Source organism: Cucurbita maxima, unplaced genomic scaffold (assembly GCF_002738345.1).
Source record: "Cucurbita maxima cultivar Rimu unplaced genomic scaffold, Cmax_1.0 Cma_Scf00023, whole genome shotgun sequence".
NCBI classification, from domain to species: domain Eukaryota; kingdom Viridiplantae; phylum Streptophyta; class Magnoliopsida; order Cucurbitales; family Cucurbitaceae; genus Cucurbita; species Cucurbita maxima.
In genome coordinates this window covers 1,229,978-1,245,481 of record NW_019272039.1, presented here as the reverse complement: position 1 = coordinate 1,245,481, position 15,504 = coordinate 1,229,978, and the positions used below count along the sequence as shown (strand labels likewise).

Here is a 15,504-nt window from a genome sequence, read left to right as displayed (position 1 = left end):
TCTTTATATTGGTAGGAGGCTTTTTGTGAAAGTCAAAACAAAGCCACGAGAGTTTATGCTCAAAGTGTTGTGGAGAGTGTGTTCATCTAACATAGTATCAGAGTTATGCCCTAAACTTAGTAAGGTCGAACCGTAATTGATATAGAATATAATGATATTAATTATTTTGATAATAAATAGTTATATAAAAAAAAAAAAAAAAAGTGGCAAAAAGGAAGGCATTGGGAACGAATGAAACTTTGTTTTTAATGTTTGTAGAATAGAAGGTATTGATACAATGAGACACATAAGCTATTACTATTACACCTTTCCCGACACAAAAATTATAACAAATTAAACACACTGTTCTATTAATTAATTCCCTTCCTATCCGTCTGTCCCCCTTTCCCCATCTCCAATGCTCCAATATGATACTCACTATCCGTCACAAATCGGGACCAATACCAATGCGTCTTCCAAACCTTCCCCATTTCTTCGATCGGAATGCCCTTCGTTTCCGGCAAGAAGAAGTAGACGAACACCGTCATGATACACACGAAGAACGCGAAGAAAATGAACAGCCCGAACTTCAGGTGGCACAGCATCATCAAGAACACCTGCGCCACTGCAAACGTGAAGATCATGTTCACCGACACATTCATACTCTGAGCAGCCGATCGAATTTCCAGTGGGAAGATTTCACTTGGAACAAGCCAACCCAGAGGCCCCCACGACCAAGCAAATCCTGCCACATAAATGCATATGAACAGCACCACCACTATCGCATACCACTGCGGCAGATCCTCTGCAATTCCACTCACTCCGAACTTCGCCGCAATTGCCGCCGTTACAACAGCCTATGAATCAAACAGAACAAAACCCATATAAGAAAACCTCTAAATAACCAAAATTTTCAATTGGGTATTCGTTAAAATCTCTATTACCTGACATATCAACATTTGAATTCCGCCCTCGAGGAACAGAAATCTCCTCCCCCATTTATCCACGCCGTAAATTGAAACGATTGTGGCGGCTACGTTAACAGAGCCAGTGATTACAGCGGACATTAAGGACGCATTTGTTTTGAATCCAATGGTGTTGAACAAGACAGGAGCGTAGAACATGATGACATTGATGCCGGTGAGCTGCTGGAAAAACGGAATTAGAATGGCCATTGTGAGATGGGGTCTGTATTTCCTCTGCAGCAAATTCGTCCATGGGTGTTCGACCGTTTTCGAGGCTTGACTGGCTGCAACCAAATCTTGGAATTCCTCTTCCACGTCCTCCACCCCGCGGACTCTTTGAAGCTTCTTTTTGGCTTCCTCGTGTTGGCCTCTTTCGATCATTGAATTTGGAGTGTCGGGGAGAACCAGTGAGCCGATTGTGATTATCAGGGCTGGGACCATGGCCCCACCCAAGCTCAACCGCCATCCCCAACCACCCTTGATCTTTGCGAAGAAGTAGTTTAGCACGTTAGCTATGAGGATGCCGACCGTGATGGATAATTGAAAGCCTATGTTCAAAGCACCTCTGAATCTGTATGGAGCCATTTCGGAAAGGTAGAGTGGCACCGACTGTAATTACACAACCACAAAAGTGTATTTTATTAATTGCTAATTAAGGGTAACACAATAAATTAAAGTATAATTATTTTTTTTCTTTTTCATATTATGGTCATATTTCGAATCATAAAAGGACATATTTGTCATTTTCTTAGCAGTTGTCAGGTCCAAGTTCCTTCGAAGCCAAAGCCAGCCAAGCAAACCGGATAACACAAATTTTAATAATCCCCAAAATACCCGAAAAGTAAAAAATTTGTTACTGTACCTGGTTGGTAAATCCAATACCAAAACCGAGTAAAACCCGACCAAGAATCAGCATCCAAACGGCTTTAGCAAAGCCATTAATGATGGCACCGCTGCAGAACAACACGCCGCCGAAAAGCATCGACAATCTCCGACCAAACTTACGTGTCACCGTGGACGCCACTATTGATGCAAGCAGTGCCGCCAAATACAAGGACGAGGTGAACATCGTTAAAGTTGGACTGTCGTATTTACAGTACTGGTTTTTGGTGGCCATAAGATTCTTTTTCCGGTACACTTTCGGAAAAAACTCCTCCAAAAAAGAGTCCATCGATGTCACACCACCTATAAAAACAATCCCAAAATTAAAAACCCATCTTCAAAAATCACTTTTTTTTTCAATTTAAACAAAAAAAATACCTGAAATTCCAATATCGTATCCGAAAATCAAGCCACCCATTGCAGCAACGATGCATGTTACCATTACAAAGGGAGTAAGATTTCCGGGGTACTCCTTTTTCTCATCTCCGGGAAGCATTCCACCAACAGCAGGCATTTTCACGAACAAATTAGATCAAACGACGTAAAACAACACGAACAAGAACGAGAACCAGAAAAGGACTCAAATAAACGAATGAAAAAGTGGAAGCATATAGAGGAAGAGGCAGAAGATAGAGGTATAGAAGGGGAGGCCGTCGTATTTATAGTGAAAATTGCAACTTTTTTCGAAATGAAAAATAATTAAAATCTTTTTATTGAAGTATTCGCGGTCCTATCCACCGTTGATGGATGTGCTGGAACAGAACTGTGACACATCGGACGGCTTTACAATTTAATGCTTACAAGATAATCCGTCGGTGGCGGTGGACCCCAGTGACCATCCAACCTGGATTAATCACGAAACTACATAAGCGAATATTTTCTGACTCAGCTAATTCATTATTTTATTTATTTTTCTTCTTTTCTGTGAGTTGCGTTATCAAAATTTGGATAACGTCGTATTTAAGATGCAACGACGTCGTAAACAAAAGTGAAAAAAGGTTAAAAAGCATGTGATGTTGATACGTGGTATGGAGTACGCGGTGATTCTGGTTGGAGATTAGGGTTGCCATTCATGTAATTAAGACCAGAAACGGTGGGTAATTTGGGTATTTCAATGATCTTCATCTGCATTGACTCGGATAATAATGCCACCTCTGCTAAATTTACTTTTGATTTTTCAACCCAAAATAGATTATTTTAAACCAATTGATTTTTATCCAAAACGTCCTTTTAAAAAATATTTTAGTCTATAATAGAATATTTTATCTAAATTGATAAAATATATATTGATTCTCACTCAGACATTGAGTAATTTTTAATTAATTATTTTAATGTTTTAAACCGAAAAAAAATAATAATAATAATTTAGATTGAAAATAGATTCTAATAAAAGTTATCGATGGTAACTAAATAAATTATATTATTTTCCAAAAGTAAGATTAATTCTTAACCGAGAATTTTCATATCTGGCTCCATACGACGGATTTCCACGTAGAAGAATAACGCGATAATAAGAGCGTTATCCATTAAGTTATATTTTTTATAAAAAAAAAAAAAAAAAAAAAAAATTGGGAGAATAAAAGTTACTTAAATACAAAGGAAAGTGGAAAGCTCATTAAAGTAAAGAGAGTTTCTCCTTCCACACCTGATGTAAAACAAAGCTTTATATTTTCATGGTAGACACGTGGACAAAATTAATATTTATAGAAAAGAAATTAAAAAAAATTAAAGGCATTATAATCTGAAAATTAGAATTTAGTTACTATTATTTGATGAAACTTTAACGACATTATAATCTGAAAACTTTAACATCAAAGTGGTTGAGTTGGATTGGATTGGGTTGGTTAACGACATGCATGCTGCAGCACAGCCCCCACCGACATTGGATGCCTTCTAAAATAATTTCTATAGCGCGTTGGTGACTTGTGAACTAAAAACCATTCCAATTATTTGTAGTGGTTGGTTGGAAGGGATGGGATGAAGCCATTGAATTGAAACGATAAGCCTTAGGCGTTGCTCCATCTCTGGAAACTCTCAATTTCTGTTATGTTTCTTACGTTCCTATCTTTGTCCTTTTCTTTTCTTTCTTCTCATTCAACAACATCCATCAATACAATCTTATCTACCTACAACACTCTCACGTGTAAACTACGGGTAGATCCACATGTAAACCAATACGACGCCCAAATTTTAGTTTATAATAAGAAAATGAATATTGAATATGTGAATGCTTTGAAGAACGGAAGACCATTTATGTAAAAAACGTAACTTTGGTTCTTATCCTCGCTTGTTTGCTTTTGTTGATTTAGTTTATTATTGTGGGTCTAGTTTGGAGTGAGCATGTGAGATTCCATATTGGTTGGAGGAGAAAACGAAACATTACTGTGTAAAAATCTCTCCCTAACCATCGTGTTTTAAAATCGTGAGGCCGATGACAATATGTATAGGAAGATAGGATTCATTACTTAATCAAACTTTTCCCCAAGAGTCAAATAAAATAGTGGAAAAGGAGATTCAATCATTACTCAAGAAACCAGTTGGGATTTTGACCCTTCCATGGGAACAGAACAGAACAGAACAGAACAGCCTCCAACATCTTCCTTGGCTTCACAAAATTCTCCATCAGATTTACACTGTTTCAATCCATTTCAGTTCCTTCATGTTCCCATTTTCTGGTTTCAACACTTCTTTTGGCTGTGCTTTGTCGCCATGTCGGTGCTCGAGATCGACCTTTAAAGCTTTATTTTAAACCCGTCTCGAAAATTTTCTCCATCTTTATCTTTGGTTTCCATGACATGGATATGGTGCCCCAGCTATCACTACATTCACCTCTGCAATAAACAATGGAGCGCTTAATATCAGAAAAGCACAGTGAATGATCAAATCATTGTAAACCCAAATCATCCATAAGACTTACAAGTATTAGAGGGTGAGAACGAAAGACGGGGCGTCTCTTCTTCGACCTGCAACAGAGCGGTATACGTAAACACTTTCAGCCTCGCATTCATCACCCCCACCTGCTTTAATGACCTCAACGTTCAGCCTTGGCACCTGCTTTGCCAAAACTCGACAACCGTTCATCGTCACCTTGCAAGCTGACATCCATAGCGATCTCATGGATTCGTACCTCTCTAAACCAGAAAGCAAAGCTGCATTTCCAAATGGGCTGTCTCTGATCTCCAGTTTTCTCAGCTTTGGACAACCACTCATAACACACTGCATTCCCCAGTCACTGGTTCCAGCAAAAGCCACTGAGAGCGTTTCCAAGTTTTTCGCATATTTCCCGATGTATTCAAATGTTAAGTCCGTTAGCAAGCCCGAAATAGCGAGTCTACGTAGCTTAGAGCAAGTTTTCACGACTGCACCAAATGCCTCATCCATTGGTTGCTTTGTAAGATAGTCCGGTTGACAAGGGTTCATAATGCAGAGACGAAAATGGGTGAAATCTGGGCAGTTCTGCACAATGGTGGCTACAGCCTCATTCGTCATCTGGCGACAAAAGTAGAGAATGTAATGGAGTTTACGGCAGCCATACGAGACAGCAAGAAACCCCGACTCGGTTACACCATGAACCAAATTGTCAGCATAAGGATCGGCTGGAAATACACGGAGCTCCTCTAGCAACGGGCAACTTAGTCCAACAGCCTTCAGGCCCTTGTCTTCAACTGTGTCTAAAACCTGTTAGAGGTTCAAGTATAAAAATCATTGTAAACAGTCATGGAAGGAGATATCTCTTCTCCTAGGTGCCTGCATTGCACAATCCTTGCAGTTTCATTGATACTTAACTAAAGAAAGAAAGGGGAGAAATAATCATACCCAAAGGCGACGAAGAACGGGGCAGTGCGAAAGAAGTCCAGCAAGTTCACCACCGTGTAGCGTAGCATAGCTCAGATTCAAGAAAGTTAAATTCGCACAGGCAGGAAAAAGAACTTGGAGATACAACACCGTCGACTCCAATAAACCAGACAGAGTATGCAGATTATTGCAATTTTTAAAGGCGTGTTCGAGATCATAGTACTGCCGAAGAGTGATCTCTTGCGAAAAAGAACCCGTGCCCAACTCCGTTAACTGAGGAGCATGTACAAGCAGCCTCTGCAACTGTTCCAAGTTTATGTTCCTATTAACCTTCAAAACCTTCAATGATTTGCACCTTTTTACTAGCTTCTCGAGCGCCTCGAAACTGACATCACTGTTCAAACTTGCAAAGTTGAGTACTTCCAGAGATTTCAAGGTATCTGGGAAGCAACTCAGCCAACTTCCACTTTTGTCATAGATATCATTCTCAAGTATGTCAAGATCCGTCAAGTTCCTGTGGCCAAATTAAAGTCGGTTCGCTTTTTTCATCATAATGCAATAAAACACAAAAGAAACGAGATCGAAAAGACGAAAACAGACCGCCCATCCAAGAAAGAAATGTTTTTGCTAAACATCATTTTCAAGAACACATATTGAAAAACGCATTCAATTGTTGTAACAGTCCAGCTACCAGATATTGCCCTCTTTGGACTTTCTCTTTCGGGGTTCCCTTCAAGGGTTTGAAACGCATCTACTAGAGAGAGATTTCCACACACTTATAAAGGGAATCTCATTTGTAACAGCTCGAGCCTACCGCTAGCAGATATTGTCCTCTTTGAATTTCCCTTCAAGGCCTTTGAAACGCATCTACTAGGGAGAGGTTTCCACACCCTTATAAAGGGTGTTTCGTTCTCCTTTCCAACCAACATGGGATCTCACAATTGTTTTCTACTTCTGACAATCTGTTGGCATGGTCGTTTTCTATATCTATGTCAACATCTTTTAGAATTGATGATAATGCACTCCAAATGCCATTCAATAGCATTTATAAACAGCAGCCCGAGGAAAAAAGGCCCAACCCCCCCAGTTGAAGCTTCATTAAAGACTAAAGATTTAGGGAGCTGGCAGAATCAGAGCAGCCATGGCAGTAGTTGAAGATCAACGAGTAATCCTCCAATATTATGAGTAATTAATTAATTAAGGATGAACATGTTATTTGACAATAATGGAGACAAAGTTGCAAGGATGTGATATGGCAACGACCTTATTGGCAGAAAAAAGCAGGTGAGATGTCGCATCCAAGAAAAAAGGAAACAGATAATGAAAAAGTTAGTAAATTTCTCATCAAACTTCAATCAGGAGGGGAGCAATGAGGGAATTATACGCAGTACAATTGTGTATTTATTATGACTTCCATTTACTGTAAACCAATAAAGTTCTCTACTTTTCCATATGATTCCGACATGATACTGTTCGAGTGGTGTCCATCACCAACCCCATATAAAGCTATTTGAATGAAACCAAACCAAACCAAACCGAACATCGCTTTTAATATCAAAACCACTACAAAAACTGTAAAAGAAATCAATATTAGATCTCATCCTAATAATGAATCACAGTTTTTGAAAGAAAAAAAGAAAGAACAAACGACGTACTTGCAGTGAGTGGCAATGGCGGCGAGCCCATCGGTGCTGAAACCATCGCAGCTCATCAAGGAAAGCGCTTTGAAATTTGGGAAGGAACGAGCCAAAAATTCCAAGCTCTCGTCAGTTACAGTCATCCTCTTGAGCCTCAACTCTTCAAGAATTGGGTATCTTGAAGCGAAGGAAACGAGCCATGAATGAATATCAGCACCCCAATTGGGAGGCACCAAATTGAAATCCGAAAATCTGGGTTTCCCTTTCAGCGTCACACTCCGAATGTTGGGGAACCGTCGGATTACAATTTCCGGCGAAACAGAGTAGCAATTTCCGATAAAAACATGGGTTCGCGACCATCGCTCCGCGTTGAACCAATCTTTACAAACCAAAGATACAGAGCTTCTATCTTTGTGGGACTTAACCAAACTCAAAACTCTTTCCAAAACCTCATCTGGGAAGATCGAACCAGCCCGTTTGGACTCGTCCAAGTCTCCCAATTCCTTCTTCCTCTTGGAACTCATTTTATACCCTCGAACCCCTCACAACTAAAACCCCATAAGGAAATTCAAAGGGAACCCCCACAAACCTCTTCAAAATCGAAAATGTAGTTAGTTCTTTAGAAAACAAGAAGAAACCCAGAAATCTCCATAGAACAAAAGTGGAAGAGCTACAAAAAGGGGTAAGAAATTCAGAGATTTAGAAAGAGAGAGAGAGGAGCGAGTTGACTCAGGGGAGGTGTGTTGAAGAAGAACAAAAAATAACAAAAATGGGATCTTTTGTAGCGATTGGGAAGTGGGAAGAGCCAAAGTGAGAAACCCAACTAATTGCGTATTATAGAAAAAGGAAGAAGCACACCACAACTATCCCCTCCCCTAATCTCCCTCCATTTCTTTCCCCACCTTCCTTCCTTTTGTTTCGCGCGTTCTTCTCACGTCCAATGAACTATTGACACGTCAGCTCTTTCTTTTACTTAATTTTAAAAAAAAAAAAAAATTATTCACTTCTCATGGCTACCTCCTAATATCCCATTTAGTTTTAATAATTTTCATATAAATTAAAAAAAAAAAAAAAATTGAAGAGGAGGACAAAGAAATTATAAATGAAAATTATTAACCTACATTTTTCAATGGGCAATTATATGTGTAAGCGGCTCACTTCACCTCATCATCACATATTTCACTCCCTTTCCCCCGCTTTCTCCATTTTACCCTTCTACCCTCTCCCAAATTCCTCAAATACCCCTCCAATAAACATAGTATCTTAAATTATGTCTCTTAATTTTGCCTTTTTTTTTATTTTTTAAAATATTTAATAATCTTAAACTTTTTATTGCCGTTTCATTCTAAATTTTAAAATAATAAAAAATGATTATTCGAAACTTCAAGAAATTAAATATTAAAAAATAATAAAAAGTTAGTTAATTTAATTGCCACATAAAATGTGATGATTTGGAGATGGATAGCAAATGTGATCCTCAAACACTGTCGCCGTTGAATGCACGTCGGATAGCGACCCTTCATTTCTTTTACATTAATGACATAATTACGTGATTGGTCTTTTTTACCCCTCCTTTTCTTTAAAGTTCTCATCGGATCTTTCTTTTTATTTAGGGGGTCATCTTGTATTTTCACTTTTTTTTATGATTTAACACTTTGTATGCTTAATTATTTAATACTTCTATTTAATCTTTATTTTCCCAAATTACTGTTTGCTTAACTCCACAAATAAATATTAAAAGGTAGAAAGTTTTTTAAAACTAAATAATAATGATGTTGTGGAATAATAATAATAATAATTATTATTATTATTTTTGTAGATTTAAATTCTATTACATACGATGTATTTAAATAAGAAGATTAGTCAAAGCCACATTAACATCTAATCTAAACCTAACCCATGAAAACGAAATCAAAATCCAAAGAGTTTCAACTTAGTTCAATTAATTTTCCACTTTGAAAACTTAAATAAAGTTGATTTGACTCTAGTTGAATTGAAATTATTGAATTTTTCTCGTATAATTGAATTCAATGTTATTATCTTGACAAGACTATAAATCTATGTCTTAGATAATAAAAATGACATAAGTTATATATAATATTCTTATATTATTAAAAAAAAATGTTATATTGTGATGTAACATTTAGCTTCTTCATAAATAAATGGAGTAAACGAAACGTTCAAGTTTGATATGATTTTATGGATATCGTTATCAAGATCTTCGTCTAATAAAATTTTCAAGGATTCTTTTAATTAAAAGTGTAATTTTTTAATTAAAAAATCAACAATTATATATAAATAAATAAATAAATAAAGATTTTATATGCTTTGAATTAAGTGGAGGGCATTTGTCAAAATAATAATGATGATAAAGGTAGGGTCTTTATTAACCTAAGCCTCCTATTAAATTGCTTCTTTTTTCCTCCGTCTTTTTTGAACAATTAACTTGCTTTTCGGTCCCTTTTTATTTATTTATTTATTTTTTTTGCAATTAATTAATACGGATATTTTTAAAATTTTAATATTAATATATAACATTTTTCAAACTATTTATTTTAATATTATTGTGAGTAAGTTAGACATTAGTTTGTGACATAAATGAAAGGATATGCATGGTTCACATAGTGTATACAATCCCTAAATCTTATAATATATCTAATATTTGATGCATATTAGTAAGTATTTGATGTTATATGTAATGTTAATAATTGTGATTATTAGATACCAGACAGCCGTTTGCGTGGTAAGCATGGTTGGGATGGGAAAATGTGCGCATGGCAGTCACGTGCGAGAAGGAGAGAATCTGAAATCTGAAACCAAACTGGAGCAACTAATTATAAAAAGAAAAATGATAAACATCACGTGACAGCCTCCTCTTCAACTCCATCACCTAATCCAGACAGCTAATGCTCCCGAATCTCTATGATTAAAGATAATCATACACTAATTAAACATTAATTAATTTGTAACAGCTCATAACTGTATGGCTTCAACTCAAAACTGCATTTTCTTAATTAATCCGCTTCCATTTGCTTTACTTTTTCTCCAAAAATGAGGTAAACTAAAAGATAACTAAAATTAAAAAAAAATAAAAAAGGATATTCAGGAATGATACTTTTTTGAAAAGGGTAGCCTACTGTAAAAATGAATAAATATTGGAGGAAGATGGTGGGGCCCAATGGGTTTGGTTGGGCCTCTAATGTAATAACTCAACTCATTGGGCTTCATGGGCTTACCGCATATTATTCCTAATTAATAAAAATCGTAGAGGCCCATAATGGACATTGGCCCATAATGGGCGGCCCAATTCGTGGGCAAAATAATTGAATACTCAAATTTCTTTCTATATTATTATATATTTTAAAATTTGTTTTCCCTCTCTATGCAGATTCCAAACACACAGATATTCATGCAATTAATCCTTAATTAATGCACGTTAATTGAACCTAATCCTTACCTCCAGGGAAGCCTCATTTTTCGTGGGGAAACTCATCGGACTTTCTTATTGGAGAAATATCAATCTCGATCTCGATCAAATTGTCCTCCTCCAGCAGAAATTCCGATGCCTTCTTGTTCGTCTTATCCAACGCAATCTCGATGAGTTCATCTCTGTCTTCATCCTCATCCCACATCAAACACAAGTGATCGTCAAGCGAGTCCCAGTCTCCAGTCGTCGGGAAATTGTCCTCCGACGAGCTGTCGGAGTCCGTTTCCGGATAGTACAGCGATAGCGATGGATACCTCTCCAGTCCGATGCGTACCTGTCGAGGTTCTGGATCGCTCTCGTTCGATGCTTCCTTATCGTGATCTTCCCCTTCGTACTCCTCGTAAATAACCTCCAACGGCGCCCTCACGTTCCACTGTACGAAAGATTCCTCGAAGCACTTGCACGAAACAGAATCGGCACATTTTGATCCTCCACTTACGGACTCCGATACGGCGGTGGAACTCTCCGATTGTACTGCGGCGTCGTTCTCGGCGGATTCTTCGCATTCAATTTGATTGTTGTTGTCGTTGGTTTGGCGAAGAAACGATCTCTGAGTTGCACCGAGGCGAAGGAGAGAGAGCAAGAGGAATCCGGTGAGGAGGAAAATCGGAGAGAAAAGGATTCTCCATAGAAGGCGAGGGAAGTAGAGGAGAGTGAGAGCGAAGAAAGAGAGGAGAGTAGAAAGCAGAGGATCGGAGGTTATGGAAATGGAAACGGTAGGCGTGTTAGAAGAAGAAGAAGAAGAAGAAGAAGACATCTCTGCGATTAAATTAAAGGATGTCGACGGATTCATACAGAAAAATGTAGAATCAATCGGCGCATTCCATGGATGAAGTTTTGATAAATTGCAGAGAAGAAGGTGAAGTGATGATTGCTTTAGAACGGAAGGGGAAGGGCAGAGGAAGAGTCGATTCGTCGTCTCGCACGGAATGTGAACAATTTGATGATGGTGGTTTGCGATCTGTCGTACACTTCAGTTATAGACTTATAGAGTCCAATGACGGATGTACCCCTCTCATTCCCTTATTTATTTTGCATGTGGAGGGAGATTTTGAGTGAAATAAATTTATTTTTATTTTTAAACGAATAAGGGAAGAAATAACATTATAAATGCGACATCACACATGTAAAAAGGAGAGGATCCTCTCTTATGGTAGACGATGATACATAATGAGTCAAAGTGAACAATATATGATAGCGGTGAGCTTGAGCTGTTATAAATTATATCATAGTTACATTGAGTGAGTTGTTGTTTGCTATTATTATCGAAAATTAAGAAAGCAATAAAAGTGAATAATAAGGGCAATTGATGACAATATGAATATGAATTAAAGAAAAGTGTTATTTTCGTACTTGAGTAAGCTTAATGATCTATAAGAAAAAAGGGTTTGAATGAATAAAGTGGGAATAATGAATCCCAAAATATGAGTGTGAAAAGGGATTTGGATGGTAGCCATGTAAGCTGTAATTTTGGTGAAGAATTGAGGAGAAACCGGAGAAACACACATGATTAACAAAACTGCCTTTATTTCTTCCATACATTACATCCTCTTTCCATTCAATTATTTATTCCTTTCTCTTTCTCTCTCTCTTTAATGTCTGTTGCAAAAAAAGTAGTCTACTTTTCTTTGCTTTCATCTACAGCTACCACTCCCCCTTTTCTCTGTGACTTTCAACCTCTCTACCTTCCTTTCTCAACCACTTTCATGCCTATTTCTCATCTTCAATCCGAACCCATCGATCTTTAGAATGATAATTGATGTCGACATAAGATTCAGTTTCTTTGGTTTCCTTTTCCATGTCTGGTCATGGATTGGGTTGGGTGGAAGCTTTATTATGGTGCAAGAAAAAGCAATGGGTCAAAGCGAGGAGGGTCATCAATCAGAGAAAACTTGGCAGAAAATTCCCTTTTTAAAAAAGGAAAAAGAATGGTCTTTTGGCGTTTCATTTTCCCATGTCCATGTTTGGTTGGTCCTCTTTTGTTTCGGGTAAGGAAAACGAAGCTTCACAAAAGTACCAAAGCTTTACTTTTAAGAAAACGATAGAATAAATGATTATATATGATTGATTATGAGGTTCAATAACAAGGGCCTATAATTTGAATGCTAATTATGGAGATCTTCCTTTTTAAAGGCTGAATATGATCAAACAATCAGCAGAGCTCATATTTTGAGCTTCTTATTATTTGGCATTTGGTTGGGTGTGCTGAAATTGGAAAAGGCATGGAAACGGTAGAAGGGTTAATATGGGTTGATGGCAGACAAGAGATCTAGCCCATCAACTCTGTGTTGAGTTGACGACAGTGAGGCCGTGGGGTGGGGGGTGGCTGCTTTCTTAAGGATGTTCGTTCTGCACATGCTTCTGGGACCCTTTTCATTTCATCATCTCTCTGGTAATGGTACAGCCCCAATCCCATAGTTAATAATGCAGTAAACCAAGTGGCAGAAGTTTAGCTCAGCTTAGCTTTAAAAGTTCTTGAGAAATGGAGATAAAAAGAAATTAGATGTTGGGCTTGAATGAATCCAATCCAATCCAATCCAATCCAAACTCATTTATAGCAGCTTATAAATTGTAGCTTATTTTAGGAGGAACATAGAAAGGAAAAAGAAACTGAAACCTCCAAGGAGACGAAATTTCAGGGTCGCCAGTTCATGAGTCCAGCTCCTACTCCAACATTTCCACATGTAATTGGGAGTTCATACACTCCATTCCGCCAGTAAAAAGCAGTGCCAACAGCTGTCAATTAAAGTCGAGCCTTTCTCTGATGATTTCCAGCTCTGCTTAATTCCCCATACGTTACAGATCATTCCATCACACCGCCAAAAGGGAAAGAATGAAAATCAAAAACAAAAACCCATTTCATCAATTATGGAAAAAGTATTCAAAATCGAATCAAAACAAGCATAGGTTAGTTATGTATGAGCTATTACCAGCTGCGCAATCAACAAGCAATTCACATGGGGTGAAGGCAAAAACAGATCATGCTGTAAATAGTGACACAAAACTACGAGGAAAAAATATGATTTGTTTTTATTCGACAGGGAATGAATGAGTGAGTGCAATAGTACAATGTAGTGTTCATCAAAGCTATCAGAATTTAGAAGGGACTAAACCAAAATGCTACCCTACCCTTGTAAATGAATTTCCTAGAACCTTATACCTACCATCAGTTTTTGTCTCTGTAATACATGTATGAAAAAAAAACAAATGAAATGCATTCTTTTTCTAACCCCCCCACCATCTTCATCTTCAATGAAAGATTTGAAGAATGGATCAGTGGAAAGGTCCTGACATGTACAGCTTCACAAGCAGGATCTGAGATTTCAGATCAGTTTCTTCCTACCAGCATCGCGTAATTTCTACAACAGCATTAGATATACAGATGTATTTACAGAGCCCTCTGGGTTAATTCATATCTGTCTCAATGGGCAACTTTTTCTTTGGCCATTGTTCTTCTTATGCGAATAAGGCCACGGAAATGTCCGCGAGCTTCTTCCTGTTTAATGACCTAAATCGTCTAGTGGTTGGAGCATTTGGGGCTTCAATCTCGTCAAGATCGCTGGAGTTATCGAACACAAAGGCGCTGCGAAATGCACGGACCTTTGAGGGAGTGCTGTAGGCGAAATGCCATTCTTTTGCAATCAAAGTCTGTAAACGAAATAGAAACCCTAAATCGATGAGAATCAAAAATGAACGGAAACAAATGGAGTGAATAATGATGCGAGTGATATTTACCGCTTCTCTAATTGTTTTCGAAATGCGGATTAGCTGTTTCAAATCATCATGGTCTACACCGCAGAGTATCCTAATCTGATGGAGAGAACAAAGGGGGAAAATCAATATAGAAACAGAAGTCGAAAGAGGAATTGCGAATGTGAAGATTTGATCATTTCGAAGCAATTTAATCTACAGAAATTTGAACTAACCAGAATCTCCTGAGGCAGGGTCTCGAGCAGAGACTTATCGGTGCCCACCGTCGTCCTGACGGCGCTGCAGGGCCTCTTCGACGATGCCTTCGGCGTCAAGTAGATGGACGAATCATCCTCATTGCATGAAATAACAATCCTCTTCCTTCCTAAACCACGCGTATATCTCACAATTCCGAAATCCAGTCCAGTATCGGCAGCAGAGACGACGCTTTTCGATTTTAAACAACCGCTCTTCTTTCCCAACGCCATTTTCAATTCCCAATATCGAATTAAACTAAACGTATTCGGTTATCTGTATCAACGAGAAAAAGAAAATCAATATCAATCATTAAGAACTGATAAAATCCTAACCAAATGGAACCGAATCCATAGATTAAGAGATTCACAGAGGTTCAAGAACCCTAACAAAAATCTGATAAAAGCAAAACAGCTTCTCCAGAGAACAATTTCCAAAAGCAGAGTGAAAGTGTCGAATAAGGAAGAAATCTAAATTTAAATCCGAAGCGAAACGAACCTGATTGTGGATGGCCGTGGAGATTCGAATATCTCTCTCTGTCGCTCTCTGTTTTTGTTTCAATTTCAAAGAAAGCTTTTGCTATGGAAATGGAAACTCAGCAAACTACGGAGTTGCTTTAAAATTGTCCATATTCTGTCTTATATAGTACTCGAACAAGATAGAGTTTCTCGCTTTTCAAAAATTAGAAAACAGTAAAATATAATTAAATTTATTTTTTTTTAGTACCCCACGCGCTTTACAGAATCCGCTGTCATTTATCGTCTTTGGCGGTTAAAATATAAGTGGAGGAAGGAGGAAAAGAAGGAAAAAACTA

At 37.8% G+C, this 15,504-nt stretch overlaps 4 protein-coding genes across 6 annotated transcripts; all 4 read right to left on the bottom strand.

Annotated features, from left to right (window-relative positions):
* Positions 1 to 221: 221 nt before the first annotated feature.
* Positions 222 to 2,469, bottom strand: LOC111496679 (sugar carrier protein C-like). The gene is made up of 4 exons (XM_023147143.1): positions 2,205 to 2,469; positions 1,807 to 2,129; positions 924 to 1,553; positions 222 to 836 (listed from the first exon to the last, which is right to left on the bottom strand). The coding sequence occupies exons 1-4, from the start codon at positions 2,338 to 2,340 to the stop codon at positions 351 to 353; spliced, it is 1,575 nt and encodes a 524-aa protein (XP_023002911.1). The 5' UTR covers positions 2,341 to 2,469; the 3' UTR covers positions 222 to 350.
* A 1,852-nt stretch (positions 2,470 to 4,321) lies between these two features.
* Positions 4,322 to 8,092, bottom strand: LOC111496678 (protein AUXIN SIGNALING F-BOX 2-like). Of its 2 annotated transcripts, XR_002720503.1 has the most exons (5): positions 7,277 to 8,092; positions 5,643 to 6,135; positions 4,744 to 5,504; positions 4,456 to 4,657; positions 4,322 to 4,410 (listed from the first exon to the last, which is right to left on the bottom strand). XR_002720503.1 is itself a non-coding variant. In XM_023147142.1 (4 exons), exons 1-3 carry the CDS (start codon positions 7,780 to 7,782, stop codon positions 4,749 to 4,751), a joined length of 1,755 nt encoding a protein of 584 aa, XP_023002910.1. In that variant the 5' UTR covers positions 7,783 to 8,092; the 3' UTR covers positions 4,322 to 4,657; positions 4,744 to 4,748. The 2 variants fall into 2 exon arrangements, 1 of the variants encoding a protein (XP_023002910.1); XM_023147142.1 differs by having other exon boundaries at positions 4,322 to 4,657.
* Positions 8,093 to 9,928: 1,836 nt separating this feature from the next.
* LOC111497433 lies at positions 9,929 to 11,858 on the bottom strand. 2 transcript variants are annotated; one of them, XM_023148214.1, is made up of 2 exons: positions 10,716 to 11,858; positions 9,929 to 10,178 (listed from the first exon to the last, which is right to left on the bottom strand). In XM_023148214.1, the coding sequence occupies exon 1, from the start codon at positions 11,536 to 11,538 to the stop codon at positions 10,729 to 10,731; it is 810 nt and encodes a 269-aa protein (XP_023003982.1). In that variant the 5' UTR covers positions 11,539 to 11,858; the 3' UTR covers positions 9,929 to 10,178; positions 10,716 to 10,728. The 2 variants fall into 2 exon arrangements, with proteins under 2 accessions (XP_023003982.1, XP_023003983.1); XM_023148215.1 differs by having other exon boundaries at positions 9,929 to 10,068.
* Positions 11,859 to 13,750: 1,892 nt separating this feature from the next.
* LOC111497432 (F-box protein At1g61340-like) lies at positions 13,751 to 15,305 on the bottom strand. The gene is made up of 4 exons (XM_023148213.1): positions 15,189 to 15,305; positions 14,672 to 14,966; positions 14,481 to 14,555; positions 13,751 to 14,393 (listed from the first exon to the last, which is right to left on the bottom strand). The coding sequence occupies exons 2-4, from the start codon at positions 14,921 to 14,923 to the stop codon at positions 14,202 to 14,204; spliced, it is 519 nt and encodes a 172-aa protein (XP_023003981.1). The 5' UTR covers positions 14,924 to 14,966; positions 15,189 to 15,305; the 3' UTR covers positions 13,751 to 14,201.
* Between the last annotated feature and the right edge of the window lie 199 nt (positions 15,306 to 15,504).

What these genes read in the sequence shown, in the direction of transcription:
- LOC111497433 (XM_023148214.1), bottom strand. Translation starts at nt 11,538, where the DNA reads ATGAATCCGTCGACATCCTTTAATTTAATCGCAGAGATGTCTTCTTCT.
- LOC111497432 (XM_023148213.1), bottom strand. Translation starts at nt 14,923, where the DNA reads ATGGCGTTGGGAAAGAAGAGCGGTTGTTTAAAATCGAAAAGCGTCGTC. An exon ending in CCCTGCCTCAGGAGATTCTG is followed by an intron (nt 14,556 to 14,671) that starts GTTAGTTCAAAT and finishes TCTCTCCATCAG; the next exon opens with ATTAGGATACTCTGCGGTGT. An exon ending in CGAAAACAATTAGAGAAGCG is followed by an intron (nt 14,394 to 14,480) that starts GTAAATATCACT and finishes TTTCGTTTACAG; the next exon opens with ACTTTGATTGCAAAAGAATG.
- LOC111496679 (XM_023147143.1), bottom strand. Translation starts at nt 2,340, where the DNA reads ATGCCTGCTGTTGGTGGAATGCTTCCCGGAGATGAGAAAAAGGAGTAC. An exon ending in ATACGATATTGGAATTTCAG is followed by an intron (nt 2,130 to 2,204) that starts GTATTTTTTTTG and finishes TTGTTTTTATAG; the next exon opens with GTGGTGTGACATCGATGGAC. An exon ending in GTATTGGATTTACCAACCAG is followed by an intron (nt 1,554 to 1,806) that starts GTACAGTAACAA and finishes GTGTAATTACAG; the next exon opens with TCGGTGCCACTCTACCTTTC.
- LOC111496678 (XM_023147142.1), bottom strand. Translation starts at nt 7,782, where the DNA reads ATGAGTTCCAAGAGGAAGAAGGAATTGGGAGACTTGGACGAGTCCAAA. An exon ending in GCCATTGCCACTCACTGCAA is followed by an intron (nt 6,136 to 7,276) that starts GTACGTCGTTTG and finishes ATTTGGCCACAG; the next exon opens with GAACTTGACGGATCTTGACA. An exon ending in CCGTTCTTCGTCGCCTTTGG is followed by an intron (nt 5,505 to 5,642) that starts GTATGATTATTT and finishes AACCTCTAACAG; the next exon opens with GTTTTAGACACAGTTGAAGA.